Source organism: Electrona antarctica (assembly GCF_951216825.1).
Source record: "Electrona antarctica genome assembly, chromosome: 11".
Taxonomy (NCBI): Eukaryota; Metazoa; Chordata; class Actinopteri; order Myctophiformes; family Myctophidae; genus Electrona; species Electrona antarctica.
Window position 1 is genome coordinate 35,402,302 of NC_136792.1, and position 22,905 is coordinate 35,425,206.

General features: G+C 42.6%; 1 protein-coding gene across 2 annotated transcripts in view; it reads right to left on the reverse strand.

Annotated features, from left to right (window-relative positions):
- Positions 1–22,905, reverse strand: part of gria4a (glutamate receptor, ionotropic, AMPA 4a) — a gene marked incomplete at both ends in the record, with an annotated part of 202,311 nt that overhangs the window by 70,435 nt on the left and 108,971 nt on the right. For both annotated transcript variants that reach the window (XM_079515075.1, XM_079515074.1), the window contains 4 exons: positions 2,522–2,728; positions 12,717–12,827; positions 16,241–16,345; positions 16,742–16,909. In XM_079515075.1, the coding sequence (XP_079371201.1) occupies positions 2,522–2,728; positions 12,717–12,827; positions 16,241–16,345; positions 16,742–16,909 (591 nt within the window). The remainder of the gene's footprint in view (positions 1–2,521; positions 2,729–12,716; positions 12,828–16,240; positions 16,346–16,741; positions 16,910–22,905) is intronic.

A 22,905-nucleotide genomic window follows, 5' to 3' on the forward strand; every position in this document is an offset into this window, starting at 1 on the left:
TCAAACAGGGTGCCATTCTAACGGAGCATGCAGTTGGCCTTCAGCGGTCTTTCGAAGAGGACACTTTCACCTTCAATGTCGACAGGAGAAAACAACCTTCAACTCGTCAGGACGGACCACAGTTGGACGACTTGAAGCTACGGTGGGAGGAGTGGAAGAAATTCAGAGAAGTTGCAATACGTAAATGCTACAATCCACATGACTATGACAACACTCAACCTCCTTGAGAGTGATAGAGACGCTCGTTACATATCTTTGATACACTGAAAGGGGAGAGGTTTAAATGACTTTTGTATTGTGCTACACATTTTTGCAGGTCTAAGAAAAGAGTGGTCAATTGTTGATCTAGAATTCCTGTATGATTCATAACTGTATTTCATCATAGCAGGATTTGGTGGGAGTGTAAATGACTACATTCTGAGCAGCTCTGGGTTATGTGTGGTTTAAAACTGTCCACTAGGTGGCAGAGTTGGCCCATGCCCTTTCTGGGCATTCAGGTATACAAGGTGACGTTAGAGTTGAAAGTTCATCGAAAGACAAGATGGCGGCAGCGCATGCAGTTCAGAACGAACTCTTGTCAGCTATAATAACGTTTATATTTCATGTTTAACACCCCTTGGAAGGCGGAATGAGGTTTGTAAGATAAAGATTTCATAGTGCCAAGAGTGTGTGTTCATATTAAGTATAGTTAAAAAGATCGTTTTTTATTGCTCAAATGTAAAGACTTAAATGCCACACCACAATGAATGCAACACGTGTCTTCCTAAGGGATATTTACAAGAGTTAATTCATGTCTGTCATTTTATAGCTTAAGTTGGCTTATGATGATTAAGAAATATACCATTGTGTTTATTGTCAAGTTTGAAGATTATTTTGGCTAAACTGTATGTTTAATGACTGTATTTTGACTTTAATGTTGATTATATTTTGTCATATTTCTGCAGTTTTTACGGTGCATTTTGGTGCTTCACCAAAATAAAGAGCATCATCATCATCAGTTTGGAAACTCTACTGTCTCATCATTAATGTCCATTAACCAAGCCCAGGGGGCAGTTACAGCAACATGTAATATGTCATTTAGTGGATATCTTCATTTTGTTTTTGCCTTCTGCTGAAGTTCACTCAATATCTCTGATCTCTAAAGCTATGTAGTGATATTACTGTAGTGTATAGTAACGATCTCATAACAAGGTTCTCATTTAGTGGATAGCTTCATTTTGTTGGGGTTTGCCCACGGTGGCAGACAGACAGTAGAGGAGTGATTTGTTGACAGCAGGGACCGTTTGGAATGATCCAAACCTGATGAAGCAGAACTGTCTACTGTCCCTGTTCCACACAGGAGACCCCAGGCTAATTAACCTAGCCTCCAAGGAATTGCAAAACGATTGTAATGAGGCTGTCTGCACGCACGCACGCACGCACGCACGCACGCACGCACGCACGCACGCACACACGCACACACACACACACAGTAGTGATTTTATGAATGCTATTTTTGCATATTTTGTTTTTGCCATTTTAGCCGCCGAAACATAACAGATCTAGAAGCTCTATTGTGATAAGTGCATGATAAAACTAAATTATAACTACACTGGATCCAACGGCACAAAGGTTATTTCCTGAAAAGGAATATAACCGTTTTGGATATAAGGTTTCCACTACGATATAATCATCAAAGTTGCAGACAGTAAATGCATACTTGCAAACCAGCAGTACACAAACTACCCAACCCCAGTGATTGAGTCATTTAAGTAGACACTCCTGCTGGTCAAATATCACCCAACTACAACTGAAAGTTGCTTTTTTTATTTTGATTGGAGTCAAAGTACTGGAGCACTTTCCTTGTAAATAAACGTTGTTTTATGAAAAATCTGCTTTTCTTTTTTCTTTTTTCTTTTTTTTTTTGCAATTATGTATGCATGTATTTTTGTGTATATGTGTATATAGATATATTTATTTATTTATTTTATTTCCTCCAGACTGTTTTTCCGACTATCCTTGGGATTGTGGGTGGGGGGAGGGTGGGATAGGGAATTGAGTTTTATTTTTTTAATAATACTTGCCCCTGGGCTACTGTTACAAAAACCTGAATAAAAAGATTTTGAAAAGAAAGAAATAAACGTTGCTGTGTCACAATGTTGTTGTGCACGCCTGCAAGTGCATCATGCATCTCAGTGCATTTACAGAGCCTTGTAAAGTATCTGAAACCACCTAATGAATTCACGACTCTAGTAAATAGAAAGCTCATCTACTGTAGTCTCTAGTGAATCAATAGACTGTGTTACTGACTGTCCACCACTGAAAGCTCATCTACTGAGTCTGTCTGTCTGTCTGTCTGTCTGTCTGTCTGTCGGTCGTGTCTGTCTGTTTGGAAAGAAGGAGAGAGTTATCCTACTGTCAATTAGGCCCTTTCTGGCCCTCTCCCAACTGCCACGATTTAATATCCTTCACTTCAGGAATTCCTCTGCCTCCATCCCTCCCTTCGCTCACCCCACCTGTCCGTCTGTCCTTCCTTCCTTACCCCGTACACAAGCTCTCCCACCATTCCGTTCCATATCTTGGTCTCGGGGTCTCTGGCTCCGTACTTGCCATCCGGTACGATGGCGATCTTGTATTTGATCCCGATGTGTTTGGCGATCTCGGCGGCCAGGTCCACGCAGTAGCCCTCAAACTGGTCGTTGCCTTCGTACAACTCCCAGTTCTTCTTCATCATGACGTAGGGCCCCTCCTACAAAAACAATAACAAATAAAATCACACTTCATCATCATACATCAGCCAATCAAATCATCACATTCTGTGCTCAAACACATTCGGTGCACAAACACACCTACACACAAAGCTGTGCATAGGAGGCGCTAGCGCCCCTCAAAAACAACAGACATGTCTGTTTGGAATGAAGCCAGGAAGTAAGAACTTTGTCAATTCAAAATTGTTACATAAGGTCACGATGCGTTGCAATGCAACACGTGAACTACAACCAATATGTTTGTGTGTGACGTGTGAGAGGAATAAACTTTAAAAATAACCCGTCCAGTAGAGCATAAAAGTCTAAATCCTTTCAGTGAAAATCCCATCAGTCACAACGCACAGCGTTTACATGGCAGGCGGAGAATTTTAACAGCCAGCTTTTAAAAAGGCCATTGTGTTTCGGGCTGCTTTGTGCCTCATGCATACGACACGCTCCCCGCGGGAGCTGCACCTGACTCAGCACAACAACACCAGCACTGACAGCGAAGACATGAACAAAGGAAAAACAAAGGGAAATGGCGCCGTCTTTGATAAAGTGCCATAAGAAGGCAATTTGTGCATATCCTTATGGGGCAGGCATGCAACTGCACATTTGGAGTTTTGTGGTGTGGAGATGGATTGTTGAATTGCATTTATTGAATGACAGCACACTTTAAACTCACAATCAAAAGAGACTTGCATGAATGCACACAAGACACATGAGCAGGCAAATGCATATGGACGTATGGAGAATACGTGTTCACATTGCCATTTGTCTTGTAAATTGTTTCGTTATATGGGAACCACACCAGCCTCTACAATCGCTACAAGAGGCTGGTTCGGGCACCCCAGTGCATCGTGGGAGGTCAGCTTCCCTCCCTGCAGGGAATAGCGATGTGTAGCCAAAGCTGAGCAGATCGTCAAGGACAATCACAACCCCAGCCAAAGTGCGAGTGTGTGTGTGTGTGTGTGTGTGTGTGTGTGTGTGTGTGTGTGTGTGTGTGTGTGTATGTGTGTGTGTGTGTGTGTGTGTGTGTGTGTGTGTGTGTGTGTGCGTGCGTGTGTGTGGTTCGTTGGAGTGATTGCAGCTTGTAGAGGGGCTATTTTCGGTGCACAACACGGCAGCGCATCTAATTCTAAATCAGGCATAATTCCCCTAAATCCAACCAGAATCTGAACACACACGCACGCACAAAGGGGGGACCTTTGACTGACAGCCTATCCATCAGTTAACAGTGTGCTATGATAATGTGCCTGGGGCTCCCCGCCCGGTAATCCTGCTGAAATAATGCAGCCTATTAAAATACTATCCAAGCCGTTTTAATCAAAACACTAATCTCATCAAATTAATCACACCCGCTAACACAATGCCCACCACACCCGAGCTATAACCAAACACATCATCCAATACAATGGAACAGTGATGGCGTATATCGGAGTCCCTTTCTCCTTCTGGGAAATTGATTTGCACAGCCAATGAGTGTTTAATCAAAAGGGTGTTTTAAATGCAGTGGCTATAAACAATGGTTACATGATAATCATTAACAATACAACAATAGGCACAGCATGTAATTGTCAATAGAGCTAAAGCAGGAACTTGTAGATTGACTATTTTTGTATTTACATTTTTCAATAGGGCTTACAGTATGTGTTAAATAAAAATGAAGTTTGATTGTTTGTGTAATTAAAGTGGAATGCTCTTTTCATATACCAGTATTAGATTTGCATGCCACTATGCCTGTAAATATAATTATTTTAATGCCAATACTTTGTATTTTTACTTTTTAATATTGTGGCATTGCTAATTTTACTTAAAGTAGCACTATATAGCAGGAAAACGGGTTCAAATCCGGGGCAGAAGAGGAATGTTACAACATAGTGTATCTTTAAATATTTATAAAACAACATACCAAGTGCAACACGTCAGCTTTCAGTACACAAGTACTTTTTTCCACCCCTTAGTAAAACTAATAATGGTGTGGCCATGAATGTGCCTAAATGAAACCCATGTACAATAATATTGAATGTCACACAAATAAAGAAAGATGGAGAAAAGCATCACATTTGCACATTAAAGTGTAGCAATAAAGCAACACTGACACAAATTATGATAGCTATTTGTATATCCTTGCTTGCTCACATAGTTTCATTGTGTGCATAGCACAGCCTCCATCCCTCCGTTTTAGTTTTTTCAGTTTTTTCTTGGTTGCCCCACTTCGTGATTGTGTTGCTGTTTATCTGTTCTGTTCTCTTTTGGATATTAAAGGGACACTTCACCCCTTTTGCAACCAGATCTTATTTTAATGATGTTTGGGAGACAAGAAACACTTTCCTGGGGTTTTTATGTGGGTAATATGTGTTTTTAGATATTTTAGTATTTCAAAGTGTCCATGATGTCATGGTCTCACTTCCTTCCTGGACTACAATTACCATAATGCTTGGTGCACTCACCCCATCTTGTGGAGAGGGAGAGGGCTGTCTTACTGAGACAACATGTAGTCCAGGAAGGAAGTGATACCAGTGTCCATGACATCATGAACACTGATGACACAATCACACCCGTGTGAACTGAGTGGTGCAACTCCCCTCTCCCCCTGCCTCTCTCTCTCTCTCTCTCTCTCTCTCTCTCTCTCTCTCTCTGTAATTAGCAGGCAACAGTGCAACACTATCTCTCTCTCTGTTTCTGGCACAACAGCGCCACTTTTGTCACCTTTTTCACATAGGTTAGGACATAGTCACAGGTTAGGGGCGGTGGTGGCTCAGGGGTAGAGTGGCTGGATGGCAACCGCAAGGTTGCCAGTTCAAACCCGGGCTCCCCCAGAGTGTCGAAGTGTCCTTGAGCATGACACTGAACCCCTAATTGCTCCTGATGTGCTGGTTGGTGCCTTGCATGGTTTCCGCTGCCATCGGAGTATGAATGTGTGGGTGAATGTAATGCAAAATCTATGTAAAGCGCCTTGGATAAAGGCGCTATATAAATGCACCATTTATTTTATTTGTATTATTTATTTATGACATAGTCACATATGTTAGGACGGACATTGCTGTTCCTTGGAGTGGTTGCAACACTCAAAAATATCTAGGAAAGTGTTTCTCGTCTCCCAAACATCATTAAAATAAGATCTGGTTGCAAACGGGGTGAAGTGTCCCTTTAAGGGACTACGCCCTAAGGTGCTTCTTGGTCCCTTATTGTATTTGTCTGTTTTTTATTCTTCTCCTTCTTCTTCTCCTTCCACAAAAAATAGCACTTCTGACTTAACCGTGCAGTCGGTTTTCGCAAAACGTGCCAATAATGGTATATATATATATATATATATATATATATATATGGTATATGGCTGTCTACATGTCGAAGTGTCCTTGGGCATGATACTGAATCCTACATTGCCTCCAATGATCAACTGCAAATTGATGTAGGTTAATATGTTTATCAAAATTGAAAAATGTTGATAAACATATTACGTTCCAATGATACCCGCCACCACATATACATCTGTCAAGTCATGAAACAATACGATGCAAATAGGAACAAGCCAGAACACTGTATCATCATCATCTTCAGCCAGGGAAAAAGAACCACCCATCCTGTTGTGCATATAAAAACACATTTCTCCTCAAATCTCATTATCAGAGACATTAGCCAGCCTCGGGGCGCTCATTCCACTGGCGCTATACATGAATCACTGTGTTAATGAACAGCAAAACACAGCCCAGAAAACAACAACTGCAAAACTCTTAAAAGCGCAATACATCGACATACAACACCACCACTGCCATTACATGAAGACATATGGACCCAGCACCTACCAAAGTGTTACCACCTAGCTCACACCTTGTGTCAAAATAAGGTAGGTCTCATGTAGGCCTACATACTACTGCATACCTGCTTGTAAATTCGAAGTGCATGCAATCTCAGATTTTTGCCTCTCCTTGTATAATTTTCCTCCATTCCAAAAAGAGTGGGAGGGTGTATCCTTCGCATATCTCCCAAGGGAGTGTGCAGTGCAGATTTTTTAAGGTCGGTCCGATCAGCGATCACGATTATATGCGAAGTCAATGCAAGGAAAAATGCCCACGAATAATGGAAAAAAGTGAAAGCCAACAAGCCAACTTGCACTTTGCACACAAGTTGGCCATGAATGGCCTACTTGTGCGCGAGCAGAGCGTGCAACTTACCCCTGACTCTTGTTAACTTACCGTCCCTCCCTCTTTAAAATATAACAAACTAGAACTGCACTCTGTCGAGTGCCTACTTGCTTGTTGCACACAAGTAATGGCTTTTATTTGTCAAAAAAGATGCTTCTAAACTGTCTCAAAGGCTAATAATATCACTGGCAAGCACGCATAGTCACGGGTGTTCAGACCACCGCATCGCATCGATGCCATTCATTTGTCACACACGTAGCGACATGGCAGATTGAGAGGAGACAGAGAGGTTGAAGGGAGAGAAGAAAGACTCACCCGTGAGTCGCAGACATAGCCTACAGTATAACAACAGGACTGTCACTGCACAGACGCTGAAAGAAAACGCCACTAAAGACCTAAGAAAAACTATTTGAAAACGTTTGCGTTGTCTAACTTGTCCTCCTTGCACTTATACAATCCACACACTCGCAAACAAACACACGCACACACACACACACACACACACACACACACACACACACACACACACACACACACACACACACACACACACACCCCCCCCATAAGTGTCCTGTGTATTTAATTCATAAAGGCATTGAGGGTCTACTAGTGCGCAAGCAGAGCGCGCAAGTACTGTCGACCGCTACGAACTTTCAAATCTCAGCCTCTCTGTGAAATAACGGTTTCAATATTGAATTATTAGGTTTAGTTTAGCTATGTGCTACGTACCTAGTTTTTGGAGGTACATTTTTTTTATTTTTAAGTATGGTAAAAGCTTCTATCTATAGAAGAAATACAGTCCCATCGATTTAGAAGTGTCCATGCAGGATCCAGGATCCCTTGTAGTTTCTTAAAAAAAAAACATGGGCATCAGATGAAAAAAAATATATATACTATAGTTAAAACAAATATGTTATCACGCATATAGTATAATATTATTTATTTTAAACTTGCACGCGCTACCTGGTTAAGGTCGTGGTTAACGACCTTAACCAATTAAGGTTGTTTTATGCGTATGCCGTGGCTGCGTATGATGTAATGAAGATATGTACCAATGCCAGGGTATAACTGGCTCTCAATGGTGACGTAATAAAGATATGTTTCAGTGTCGGGTGGATTAAAGGAAATGCCTCTATGTATATATGTATATGTCATTTGTAAGTTGATTAGCAGTATACTGTGGTTACTTGGATCGTTTGATGCGTATACATCATGGTATACATCCGTAGCAGCATATGACGTGATGAAGATATGTACCAATGCCAGGGCATAACTGGCTCTCGATGGTGACGTAAAATAATGATATGTTTCAGTGTCGGGTGGATTAAAGGTAATGCCCCTATGTATACATGTATGTATGTAATCTGACACCAATGCCATATCGAGCACAAATTAATCATTACGTCATACGCTGCCACGGGACATACGCATGCGAGCACCGGATAAACAACATTACTTGCATGCTCTGCTTGCGCAAGTACTGGGTGGGGCATGCATTTCCAATTTGCATCGTTCCAAGTAGGCCAGTGCCCAACGGGAACCGCTCTAGTAATAATTATAATGAGGGGCAAAGGGACGCGTCGCTACACACACACACACACACACACACACACACACACACCCCACTGGGAGCTCTGCCAACGTCGGGCCTGGTTCACGTTTAAGCCTCCTCAGGGTTTGTTATCAGTATGCCCCAGACTTCTTTGTCGCTGTGTGTGTAAGTGTGTGTGTGTGTGTGTGTGTGTGTGTGTGTGTGCGTGTGTGTGTGTGTGCGCGTGTGCTGCATTGAACGTTGCAGGTATTTAAAGCCGGGAAGAAAGTGTCATGTATGTAGATAGAAGTTTTACAAGGACAGGACAAGCATAGAGAGAGACTCCTACACTGCATCTCACAGGCAAATATTGTACTGTTTACTCCACTTCAGTCATTGGGAAAAAAATACTTTTAGAAAACACACTACATTGACCAATTAAGTCTTCGGCTGTTCAAAAATAATAGATCTACTAGTTCACAACATGTCACATTGACGCATTGTTTAATCTGGTACTGTAAACTTATATTTTGATGCAAATATTTTGTACTTTTACTCAAGTTGTGTATACAGTACTCTTTACCTTAGTACTTCTTCCACCATATTTGAATGAGAGAAGAATGGGAGGAAGCGATGAAAGTAGGAAGAGGCAGAACTAAGGAAGGGAAAAAGGGCAGTGAGTAAAGATGGAGTGGAGAGGTGGAGGAAGAGGAGAAAGATGAAAACAGTGTGGGTAGAGATCATAGAAGAGAAGGGGGGGATGAGAGAAACTTGTCAGGATGGATAATACAGAGAGATTGAGAGAGAGAGAGAGAGAGAGAGTGGGGGGGGGGGGGGGGGGGCTGGGTACTGTAAAGTGCTAGTAGGAAAGTGAGAGCAGTAAGATGGACTACTGGAGGAGAGCAGCTTTCTTTGTAGCAGCAAATGGTTGCGGCTGATAAGACCTGAATCACTTTCTCCTCTGGCTACAGAACATGCAGACCAGACTGCATAGTTAACCAGTGTGTGTGTGTGTGTGTGTGTGTGTGTGTGTGTGTTCTTGAAGCTAGCTAGCTATCCTAACTAGGTTGCTTCTGTCTGTCTGTGCGTCGTGTGTTAACAGAGAGAGACACTTTATTGTGCATACTTTTATTGTGCATTTATTACCATTATTACGGCCACTTTATTGTGCATGTTGTATTTTCTACATTTTGTGTGTTGCATTTTCAAAGTTTGCACAAATAAAATATATTGTTTATGAAAGGTGTAAGATCTCAAATTATTTTAAAAATGTTGTTTCTATCTGCTACAGAGGCTGAGAAATACATTTTTTATAGACATGTTATTAGCTTTATTTATATTTTTCAAAGTCTAAAGAGTCTGCGAGAGCCGGGGCGGAAGATGACTCATCGGCTGATAACCCGGTAACTGACCCTGGAATGAACACGACAACGTACCAGATAATCGGCACAACACAAGTATCATCAGCTGAAGGACAGGAGTGCCAAGTATGAAGCTGTGGCTGGTCCAAGGTAACATCCATCAGAGGCCTAAGAATTCATTAACGGCGGATGAAGTGCTGGAAGAAAGTGAGGCCGGGACCTCGCATTGACCATTATCTCCTGAGAGAAAGGTCAAGTCAGGCGAGTGAAGCTCAGCGGCAGGATTTAACCCACAGTCCACCGAGCATCAGTACCCCAGTGGCTGAAAGTAATTCAAGCACAACAATGGAGAACTTGGAACCAAGTCACTTGCAACATGCTTTGGAGAAGAACATTCAAGGCCACAGACCTCATGTGAAGTGGCCAAAGTCCAGCAGCAAGAAAGAGTGGGCAACAATCGATGCAGACCTGATCAAGATCCTAGACGGAATCAAAGGAACAGTGGAGAAGAAACTGGAGAAAATGGGCAATCTGATCTACTTCTACGGAGCAGAAAGGTTCGGAAAAAAGGAGACAGGAAGGAAGGACATGACACCAACAACCCCTCCCATGTCCAGAAGGCAGAAAGAAATCCAGCACCTTGTCAAAGAGAGAAGGGTCTTGAGGAAGCAATGGAAGAGAGCCTCATTGGAGGAAAGACCAGGCATTGACCTCCTGCAAACAGACCTGAAGGGACGCCTGGGAGGACTGCGGAGAGCTGAAAACCTCAGGACTCGACGCAAGAGGAAGGAAAGGGTGAGAACATCTTTCTACAAGGATCCCTTCAGATTTGTGAAAGGACTCTTCACAAAGGAAAAGAGCCGGTCACCGTCCTAAGGTGCCAAAGAGGGACTTAGAGGATCACCTGAAAACAACTCACACAGACAGCCAAAGACTGGAACAGAGGGAGATACCACCAGACATGCCACCACTTCCTCAGCCAGAACACCAGCTGGACCATTTCTTCTTTAGCATTGTTGCTAAAAGGATGACAACGTACCTCAAGCAAAACAACTTGATTGATACATCTGTGCAGAAAGCCGGTATACGTTCTCATGATGCTTGGAGCATACAAGCATGATATGGCACCAAATCCAATCTGCCAAAAGGGAAGGAAGAGACCTGCACGTCTTATTCCTCGACCTAGCCCAGGGGTTCTCAATCCGTGGGTCGCGACCCCTCGGGGGTTCGCCAAATTATTTTGGGGGGTCCCCAAATTATTTAAAAATAATAATAATAATAAAGATTTTTTTGCAACTGAATGGCTGGAAAATGGAAATGAAGAGTTTATATAGTACACATAGTGCATGCATAAACTTTCCTTAATGATTATATCTGGTTTCAGTATTCATTTATGATATATCTTCTCTATTATAATTTTAGTCAAGAGCCTGGGGCGATGGTACAACGCAAGCCTCAAAGACTCAGACCAGAGTGATCGGCTGAGGGAAGAAGCCATCAAAGGCCTTGTCAGCATTGACAAGACCTTGCTCCCTGGCAAGTTGAAACTGTGGTGCCTGCAGTTTGGATTGCTCCCCCGTCTGATGTGGCCTCTAATGGTCTACGAGATCCCTATGACCAAAGTCGAGAAGCTGGAGAGGACGGTCAGTTTGTACATCAAGAAGTGGCTTGGCCTCCCACGTTGCCTCAGCAACATCGGCTTGTATGGACACAGTGCCCTGGAACTACCCGTCTCTAGCCTCACAGAGGAGTTTAAATGCACCAAAGTGAGGCTGAACATGACTCTGACCGAGTCTCTAGATGATGCGATCCGAGCGGCTGCTCCCAGACTGCTGCTCTCAGGCTTGGAGACATTGTAGGGCAGGTGCAGCATGGAAGAGGTGGGTTTGGACTTACGACAAGTCGACCCACATGGCACAAGGCAACATCAACCCAGAGGAGAAAGCTGGTGGTTGCTCAGGTGCGGCAACAAGAGGAGTCAGACAGATGGGCAACGGCAGTCTCACAGTCCAAACAGGGCCAGTGGACTAGCTGGGAAAACATGGAGCATCGGAAGCTCACATGGAAGGATCTTTGGGAAATGGAAGGAAGCCAACTCAGCTTCATCATCAGAGCCACCTATGCTGTTCAGCCCTCCCTCCACCAATGCCCAGACACTCAAACACCACCCCTTTTGTAAGAGCAGGACAACCCTCAGCAAAGCCATCTGCAAGAGTCGAAACAACCATCCTAGACTCTGCCCGAGACTGGAGGATGCTGGTTGATCTAGACAAGAAACTCGTCTTCCCGCCTGAGATCATTACAACTAACCTCAGGCTGCAAAATGAACATGGAGGGGTAAAAGCTGAGGGGGGCACACCTGGGACGCAAGGTGTCGCCGTTGAGCCCTTTGGAGGTGTCGTGGGCCTATCAACGAAACACGTATGAAGGAGGGTGCCCACCTGATGACCTCAGTGAAGCTTTTACCCCTACCCCACTCCATGCCAAGACCTCAGTGAAGCTTTTACCCCTACCCCACTCGATGCCAAGTTCTGATTATCTAAGGGATTGTACTATCTAGTCCTATAAGCTCAACTAAGAGTTTGTACATTTTGTAATACAAATTTGGACCAAGAAAACTAATTCTATGAAAAGAAAATGAAAATAATGTCATTCTTCCCTTAACAGCTACAACATGTGGGGGTGGTTTGGATGATTAGTGAGTCATTATGGGTGGAGTTAAGTACCTATTGTCCCTCTCATTGTCACACCCACTTCTGGCCAGCTCTAGGGGTTAAAATGTTCTGAATTTTCAAAGGGCATTTTCTGAGCTTTGGGTATAATGGTACAATCATTTTAAAATGGTCACATCTCCATGTAAAAATCTGTAAAAAACAAAAGAATCACTCTGGTTGAAATGAGGGCCTTTTTGCCAGGCCCAGTCACATAGGAGGAAAGGAGGAGCAATTACCATGATTGTCGTCACGACGACTGTTCTGTTCTCCATCGACGAGCTGTCATTGGACACAGCGGTCTCACTCTGGACCAGCACCAGCTTGTCATTGTCATTCCAATAGCCAAACTGATAGAGAGAGAGAGAGAGAGAGAGAGAGAGAGAGAGAGAGACAGAGAGAGAGAGAGAGAGAGGGAGGGGGGGTGGAAAAGGAAGAGAAAGACATAAAGAGTTAGATAGCGAGAGAAAAAGTTGGCATTATACAGAGCAGCGGTGGTTCTCTCTGGAGCCCCAGGGGATATACCCACATTGTATTTCCTCAGATGACAATTAATTGGCAATTTAAGGACTTCTAAGACCCTTTTAATCCGTCACAAAGAAAGAAAATAAAAATATCATTACTGTGTCAAAACTAATCACCAAACGGGGTGCATACTTAGTTTAGACTAGTCATTGGTTAGACATGGGTTAAGGTTAGGTTTAGGTGTGCTTCCCCGTGGGAGGTTAGGTAACTGTACTATACTGCTCAAACATTGGCCAAATTGTCAACAAATATGGGAAAATAGCCGCTCTATAAGCTCACAATGCCTTGACAGACAGACAGACAGACAGACAGACAGACAGACAGACAGACAGACAGACAGACAGACAGACAGACAGACAGAACGAGGAAACAAAACAATAAGCATCACAACAACAGAGCTATACTTCAGTCGAGCAGATTTCCCTTTGGAACTGTATAGATTGTGTTGAGAGATACTCTGATCTGGCAGATGAATCTTTCATTAAACATACACTGCTGTCCAAGGAACAATGAAAACGGAGACGCAGGCTAGGCTTGTCTTTCATTAACAAGCAACGATACATCCCTATCAAATGGAAGCATCATTACGGTGTACTGCTATAGGCTACTGTAACCTCACTCCAGAAAGCCCCTGCATTTACGTACTACACTAATAAAGCTTTGAAGCATATTCCATATAAACCTGTTGTTTTCAACTAGATCAGGGCCTACTTGAACATCTCGAAAGCGCTCAATTAGTGCATTCCATGAACATATTTATTTGAATGATTAATCAAATCGAATCAGATTTTGATTAACACATTGTTGAATGATGCTCTGAATTGTAACTTAATGCAAACTTAGGCCTGGGCTTTACCTATATGGAGCTTTTGCAAAACGGATATTTTCGTCCTCCGTTTAAAAAAATATCCCTGCCATATGACAAAGATATCTGTGTCCACACACAAACGCAGAAACGCATTGAACACAGGAGAAAATCACTGCAGTACCACGTTTCAATTGTAGGAGATATTATATTTAACAGTGATATAAAAACATGAACAATCGGATAGATATCCGTGTATAGTTTCCATGCAGGCGCAAGCTGCATTTCTCACCTAATTATTAAAAATCACACCCGTGTGAACTGAGTGGTGTAAGGTTTTATATAGCATGATCAGCTGTGGTCTGACGTAATGTCTGACGTAATGAAATCATTATTATTATATAAGGTAAGGTATTATATAGCCTGATCAGCTCTGATCTGACGTAATGAAATCACACCCGGATGTGATTTCACAACTGGCCTTTTTTGTGCAGAAAAAATGAGCATGGTTGCTACGGTCATCCAGTTCACCCGGGTGTGATTTAATTACGTCAGAAATTATTTTGAACATAGCAACCATGCTCATTTTTTTCTGCACACAAAAGCCAGTTGTAGGAGTGGTTTACACCACTCAAAAATAATGAGCGGTGAGTGACGGTGACGTCATCGTTTCTCAAAAGCTCCGTTTCGCATGACTACACAGATCCACTGATCCGGATATTTTGGAAAATCTTCACTTTATTTATCCGTTTCCAAAAACCTCCGTTTGAGTGGCCCAAATGCACAAATAAATGTGCTTTTGGAAAAAGATCAATATAGGTGTAGCCCAGGCCTTAATGTTGAATGTATTGTTTATTTATGCTGTTTGATTTGATGATTGATTGATTGATTGAACACTGACCGGCACCTGTGAATGGGCATGTATTATTGAACAGATGATTTGGGTGTGATCTAATTCTAAATAAGAAGCCTCACAATGAGTGAGGGCCACGCTCGGATGAGCTGTGTGAAGCAAGTCACGTCTCCAAATTGATATTTATTTATTCCCCTGCCGGTGCTACTGTTTGTGTTGATCTGAAGTTCTTACACTGGAATCGGTGCAGTTTAAGTAACTCTGCCGACACACATGATTAACTGCATGTCGATCGTGTTCCAAGTTGGATCAACAATACCAACAGAGTATACTTTATGTTGATTGTACAGATTTCAAACATCATAGCAATGTTATATTATCATCAATATATATCAAATGTTAGTGTTTTGAAGCTTTTGATGCAATGATTTGGGGACCCACATGTTGGGAATCACTGCTAAAAAGCATGTCAGTCTTTTATATTACAGCAGCACTGATAATCTGCTCCCTCATCCAAGTCCAGACAACAGGGGAGCTTTCTAATGAGATTCACTGCAAACAGCTTTGCTCAGACTTCAGGCACTGTATTAAAATTATCCACTTGTTCAAATAGTTAGAATGGCTAAATGAAGAGGACACATTAAACGTGTGCAAATATACAGTGAATATAAAATAAGAAATAAGTATTAAAATGAGTAGGGCTGACTGTCCACACTGCTATTTGCAAATGGTCGTATCAGATTTGTGTATTCAGACAAGTGATTGCTGGGGTAGCGATGTAACAACATAGGCGCCGCGTTGAGTAATGCTTAACTTATACAAGCAATGACCAAGGAGGGCTGATGAGATAAAGGAAACCTTTAAAGCAGTTACCATTACTTATAAGAGTGTGCACACTAGCTGTGCTTATACAGGTCACAGAGAGACAGAGATTTCTATATAGTGTCTGAAAAAGTAAAGACACTTCAGAGCTCTCCAGGACAGACATGACAGCGCTGGCCCTGCGCTTCAAGGGGCGCCCGACCAACGGACTGATATGGAGCGCTATAACAGGTCGTATCTGCTTTTATCCATGTTCATTTGCTGTTCATATTCATATCACGTGGTCCCATTCATTTCAGGATATGCATCTCTGTAATCATTAAAATATGCCATTTCTTAAGGTCCCATGAGTTATGTCTATAGCCTTTTATTGGACTTTAGACAATTCTGAACCAATACCGACGCAACAGTAGCACTGTAATTACTGTTGAGTAATGCGTAATTTATACAAGCAAATAGCTGATCTGCAAGCTCACAATGCGTTGGTGATGTGACCCGTTGTCAGAGAGCGAGGAAAATACACTTTCGTAGAATGTGTCCAAACTCGCTGAGACATGTTTCACACTGATTTGCAAACCCTACCTTTGTTTTTTTATGTTTGGACTTGATACAAAGCATATCATATATTTTGGGCTGACACTCAGTCTGAATATAACCTTAACTATACACTGTGTGTGTGTGTGTGTGTGCGTGTGTGCGTGTGTGCGTGCGTGCGTGCGTGCGTGCGTGCGTCTGTGTGTGTGTGTGTGTCAGGCTACCTTGCGTGGCCCGTTGCTCTTCAGTTCAAACACATCCATGGTGTAGTTCACCCGTCGCCCGTAGTGATCAAACTGGATGTTTCCTGTCAGGCCCTGAATACGCACCTGGAATCATAATGACGATAACAGAAGAATTAAGATGAAGGAAAAAAGGTGTGCAGGAACAGGTGGGGGAAGAATAAATAAAATGTTTTTTTAGTGCACATTACAAGACCATAAGAGAAGCTGGCAAGCCACGACCTTTTAGCTCTTCATCAGGCAAATGATGAAGACCCAAGGGTCAAAATGTTGTGCCACAAATGTATAAATAAAAATGTGTACCGTAACTTAAATTTGTAGTCGTGACAGTCACTGCTGCGTATTGAGAGAGCACACATTCTTATTTCAACATGTGAAAGTGTATCATTTCAACCTGTCCTCATCTCGTTGTTTGTGTGCGTGCGTGCGTGTGAGTGTCCATGCGCGTATGCACGTGTCCATGCGTGCATGCGTGTGTCTTACCTGTTTGAGTGTGCGCTCCATATCTATGCCTTGGTTCCAGGGAGCGGCCGGATTGGCCAGGCAGTCGCCCGCGTTCCCACGGCGACTGATATCAATCTTCTGGCGGCGAAGGTTCCGGAATGCCTCAGCCATCACCAGCACGCCATCATAGGTTAGAGCGGACGTGTACTGATATGAGAGAGAAAGAGAGAGAGAGAGAGAGAGAGAGAGAGAGAGAGAGAGAGAGAGAGGATTTTGTGGTAAGATTTCTTGACAGTACTTAAACACCATTTTGGATATATTATTTTACTCAATGCTTTGCTGAACCCATTAAGACATGAGGTCGATTCTACAAATGTCTCCTGAATCCTAACAGTTTTCTGAAACTTTTTCATGTCATGACAGAGACTGTAGGTGCAGTTTTGAGGAAAACTGCTTTGAATTGCTATTATTGTTCACAAAAGACAGAAATCAAGGATTATATAAATTAAATCTATCACAATAATAATCCTGAGCATTCTTCCTCCTGCACACTGGGAGATAAACAGCATCTGCAAGTTTTACATGTGAGTGCAGTGACCACCTTTATGTCTGTGTGTTGGTTAAAAACAAGAAACAAGGCCACAAAACTGTAACTGGCAATATTTACTACCAACTTGTCAGGAAAACAAGCCCAAAGTGGCATATAATAAGGATCCTTGGCAACAAACTGGTCCTGTTGTGCCTTCCAAGCACGCTCAACAGAGAGAGAGAGGGGGGGGGGGCATGATTCTGTCATGACAGGGTTTTATATCACCCTCCAGCATATAATTTCCAATTATGACACCTTCACAGTTCACACTGTTTGTGTTTCTGGTTCAAATCCGCCTACAGAGCCAATCAAACAAAGCAATGGGAGAATTTACTGGAAGAGTAAACCGTTATGTGATGAGGTAATGGCAGTCGAGACAATATTCTAAATGGAGAAGGTTATGCTTTCATTAAACATGATATCATGGTGAGAAGTATGTTAGACGCACGTAAGGCAGTACTACTAAAGGTCACAGGGCTCAGAATCATAGTTGTACTGTAGCTGCTACAAGGACGTATATGCTGAATCAGAACAAGAGACATCCATGATCCTAGGCCCTGGGCAGTATTATGCGTGTCTTAAGTACCAGGTATTATTACTTAACTTAAGACCTGGAGGCGTGATCAATGCCATTTGGCTATTCTGAGTGGCCAAACAGCATTGACCAGGTCTTAAGTAAAGTAATAAGACCTGGTACTTAAGACACCCATAATACTGCCCGGGCCTGGCTCCAATACCAAATATCATGCCATATAGAAATGTATTGTGTTTAATAAATGAATGAATTAACCCATATTCATGGTAAAAGGTGCATTTATATAGCGCCTTAACCATGGCGCTTTACAGACGGCGAAGGAAACCATGCAAGGCACCAACCTGCTCATCGGGAGCAATTAGGGGTTCAGCGTATTGCTCAAGGACACTTCAACACTAACGCAGCTGGCGGAGCCCGGGGTCGAACTGGTGAACCTTCTAGTTCCCAAGCGGCCACTCTCCCCTGAGCCACTGCCGCCCCATCTGATATTGATCGCGAAATCCGAGATTCATACAGAATAAATGATACGTAGCTTGCAGAGTTAGTTCAGTCAGATATACTTGAGGGGCTCATTCAGTGCTATGCAAGTCCCACACGTCATACGCTGTCGTGGCAATCAGCTGACCAATTGGGCAAGGCTGCCTTATTTCTGTTGCGTTCCTGGTTGTCGTTATGAGCTGTTTGCTCCCACCGCCACCCCCAGGCCCCAGCACCACCAGTGGGCTCTGCGCTCTGCTAGTTCTGCTAGATATACAGTACAGGGTGTATATATTTGGTTGTTTATGTATATCTAACTAAAACAGACATCAGGACACACTCACATTGCAGTTCATTGGAGTGGCTGCACCACTCAGAAATGTAGCAGAGCCGAATGCCAAGATAAAATATGATATGCACACTTATTATTCTCATTCTATAATAATATTTGTTCAATCTATTTGTGAGTTATCTGACTGAATACTAGTTGGAATAGCTCCATATTTATGATGGCTGTGAAGAACACTGATCGAGAGGTCATTAGGGCTGGGCGAGATGTTTATGTTTATCAGTGGTGGAAAAAGTACTCACATTTTGTACTTGAGTAAAAGTATCTATACTGCAATATAGAAATACTCTGTTAGTAGTAAAAATCCAGAATTCAAAATTGACTTGAGTGCAAAGGTTTTGGTATCAAAATGCACCATAGCATGCCAATCTATAAGCTCACAATGTGTTGCATAGTGACACATTTTGAGCTTGTAGATCTGCTATTTTCAAATGGCCAAATCGGGCTGAAGTGGTTCATGCATGTTTTGTAATAATAATCCAAATCTACCAAGTAACTAGTAGCTAAAGCTGTTAAATACGTAAATGTAGTGGAGTAAAAGTAAAAGTACAATATTTGGATCTGAGATGTTGTGGAGTAGAATTGGAAGAAAATTATTGCATATTGGAAATACTCAAGTAAAGTACAAATACCTCAAAACTGTACTAAAGTACAGTACTTAAGTAAATGTACTTCCACCACTGATGAATTGTATTTGACATGGACGTCACAGTTACATTGGACAGACCAGATGCATTGCTTGAATGTTGTAGCATATCGTCTCTGTCGGGTGGTGACCTCATATATCCAAAACTGTTACTAAAAACAAAACTAAAATTACTCTCATCTCTCGTGAGGTGAGGACCGCTCTTATCATCATACATCATCATACATCAGCCAATCAAATCATCACATTCCGTGCTACAAACACGTGCTCAAACACACCTATACACAAAGCTGTTCACTTCACACCTGTGTGAAGTGAGGGGCACTCTTATCATCATACATCATCTCATTCTGGCCAATCACAATTTGCGTCATCACCTTCGTCTTCAATGTTTGTGTTTACACAAACACTCAATGCCATTCATTGTTAAAGGCATTCAATGTTTGTGTTTACACAATGCCATTCATTGTTAAAGACATTCAATGTTTGTGTTTACACAATGCCATTCATTGTTAAAGGCATTCAATGTTTGTGTTAACACAATGTTTGTGTTTACATAAACACTCACAACTGGACATAGGAGGGGCTAGCACCCCTCAAAAGTAGCAGATCGACAAGCTCGCTTACAGATCTGCTACTTTTTGGAAAAATACAAAAAGTAAATTTATATTATTGTCACAATACAATATTATCATCACAATACTGGGGGTATTTTGTAAAATAAATATATATTTGGTTTGGCAATATCACCCAGCCCTAGAGGTCAAGTCACAATCTCCCATGACTATTAATGTAATCTGGATCAATTTACAATTACAATTTAGGCATTTAGCAGATGCTCTTAATCCAGAGAGATTTTAGAGCAATTAAGATTGTAATACATCATTCAATATACATTAAAAAAGTCATCAAGAATCATACGCAAGCTAAGAACCTAATGTCCGTCTAACAGTGGAATATCTATAATAATGATTACATAAATTGAACCTTTGCACACGCCTCTATGGTCGTCGAGGCTAGGGCAAGTGCTATGGCAAGTGCTACAGAGTCTGTTCTACTGATGTTTTCAGACTACGGCAAAAGATTGGGAGTGAGTTTGCAGTTCTGATTACAGACTCATTATCTGCTTGGCAAGAAAGGTAATTAAATAATAGACTTATGGTTAGTGGCGATGTCATTACCTCCACCCAGGAGGGTTCATTTGTCTGTTTGTCTATTGCAAAGTAATCAGGGGATTGCCGTACATACAGTTTGCTGTGCACATCCTTGCCCCCAAGAGACAGAAGCTTGTTTATTTTGGTGACACCATGACCTGTTCTCTAGCACCACCGTCGGGTCAAATATTTAATTGTCAAATGAGCGTATATCTCCTGCAGTGGGAACACAAAGATTCACTGTGACCTTCATGCTCCCAAGAAGAAGAGAACTATTGATTTGGGGATTTTCGTGACCCCGCCCCAATGCGCCCCATCCCATGAACCTTACGGCTCTGGGGAGGTTGTTATACATAATTATACACTAGAGTACATTCTCATTTGGTATGACACAGGTCTACTGAAGGGTAAGGCAGATCCTTCCAGAACCTGAAACTTCTAAAAGTTGTGAGATAGTTTTCTTATCAGTAACGTCATTCTCATTTGGTATGACACAGGTCTACTGAAGGGTAGGGCAGATCCTTCCAGAACCTGAAACTTCTAAAAGTTGTGAGATAGTTTTCTTATCAGTAACGTCAGTGAAACTGTGTGCATGTGTCTCCATGTAGCATGAGCACCTGCAGTTGATTACAACAGGGATTCTCAACCTTCGCGAGACATGGCCAAAGCATTTCCGGGGGTCCCCAGCCAAATTCGTTGAGAACCCCTGGATTACTGACTAGGCTACAGCACCACCGCCGCACACACGCCACTTAAAAAGACACGCATGCACATTGGCCAGCATTGCATCTGTACTATGAACACACACTACACAGAAGTGGGGTGCACACACGATGCACGCACAGACATATGGAGAGACGCAGCGTCCGCGCACACACACCCAAGTACATGCATGCATGTGCAATGCACACTAAAGCAGCGCACAGCCTGCTGTTTCAATCTTTAATTGGGTATGATTTGCTTCAAGTGGTGCTAGTGAGCAGCCTGTTGAAATACATGGACAGTGATTTCACATTGTTCTAGAGATTAAACGGTATATAGCTCAAGGGAATCAACTCATCAAAAGCACTTCACACTGCATTGTGAAGCAGGCATATTGTGTTCAATTATTTTCAAACAAGTTTTTATAACGTTTTCATTAGAAAAATAATCACCCTTGAAGGGGGGGAAGTCATGAAAAACTATTTTTCAAGTGTCATTTGTAACTGTAGCACTGGGAATATAGCCATGGCTCTCCATAATGCACTGCAAGCCAACTTGTGATGGTACAGCATGTGTGTATGTGTACATGCGTACACGCACGCACGCACACACGCGCACGCGCACACACACGCCCCCGCACACACACACACACACACACACACACACACACACACACACACACACACACACACACACACACACACACACACACACACACACACACACACACACACACACACACACACACACACACACACACACACACTTTAATGAGTCGCTTGCAAGTCTAAACGGTTCAAACACAATTTGCTCCGTCTGGGTCTTAGGCTCAAGTCATTAAGGGATAATTACGTGGCAGGAAACATACCTCCGAGACAAGTACGGGGGTCACCACAGCTTCTTCTCTGTGGTGGGCTTCACTTCCACATCCAAACCTGAATATGTTCCTAATATTGTAAAAGCCTAAATCTAAAATATAAAACAACCATTTCTCTGTCTACTTCTCAAATTCTACTGGGGAAATGTGGCCCTCACTAGTAGAGTAATACTACATGCATGTGCACACACTCACGCACGCACGCACGCACGCACGCACGCACGCACGCACGCACGCACGCACGCACGCACGCACGCACGCACGCACGCACGCACGCACACACGCATGCACGCACGCACGCACACGCACACGCACGCACCAAAGTATGCAGCCCCACTGAGCTGACATTACATTAATACATTACATTATTATTATCTGATTCATCTATAAGGCATTTGCACTTCAAAGCATCTCCCCCTCAAAGCCCAGGCAATCCCATCCAATGCAAGAAGACACTTAACTTATACCTCCGCTGTACTTAGATTGCTGCTAGGCTACCGCTGACCTACGCACATCAATCGTATAGCTATAAACATCACTGTAAACATGTCTGTTACACACACACACACACACACACACGCACACGCACACGCACGCGCACACACACACACACACACACACACACACACACACACACCCTGTGCAGAATGTTGAGATCATTAAAACAACCTTGTAAAAAATATCACACCGCTCTTTTAGACTAAGGACTAAGCGAACAGGTTCTGGGTTTGTTTCCATTATCCTTAATCCTTTGTTAAATTGACGCACACACACCCGTACACACACACACACACACACACACACACACACACACACACACACACACACACACACACACACACACACACACACACACACACACACACACACACAC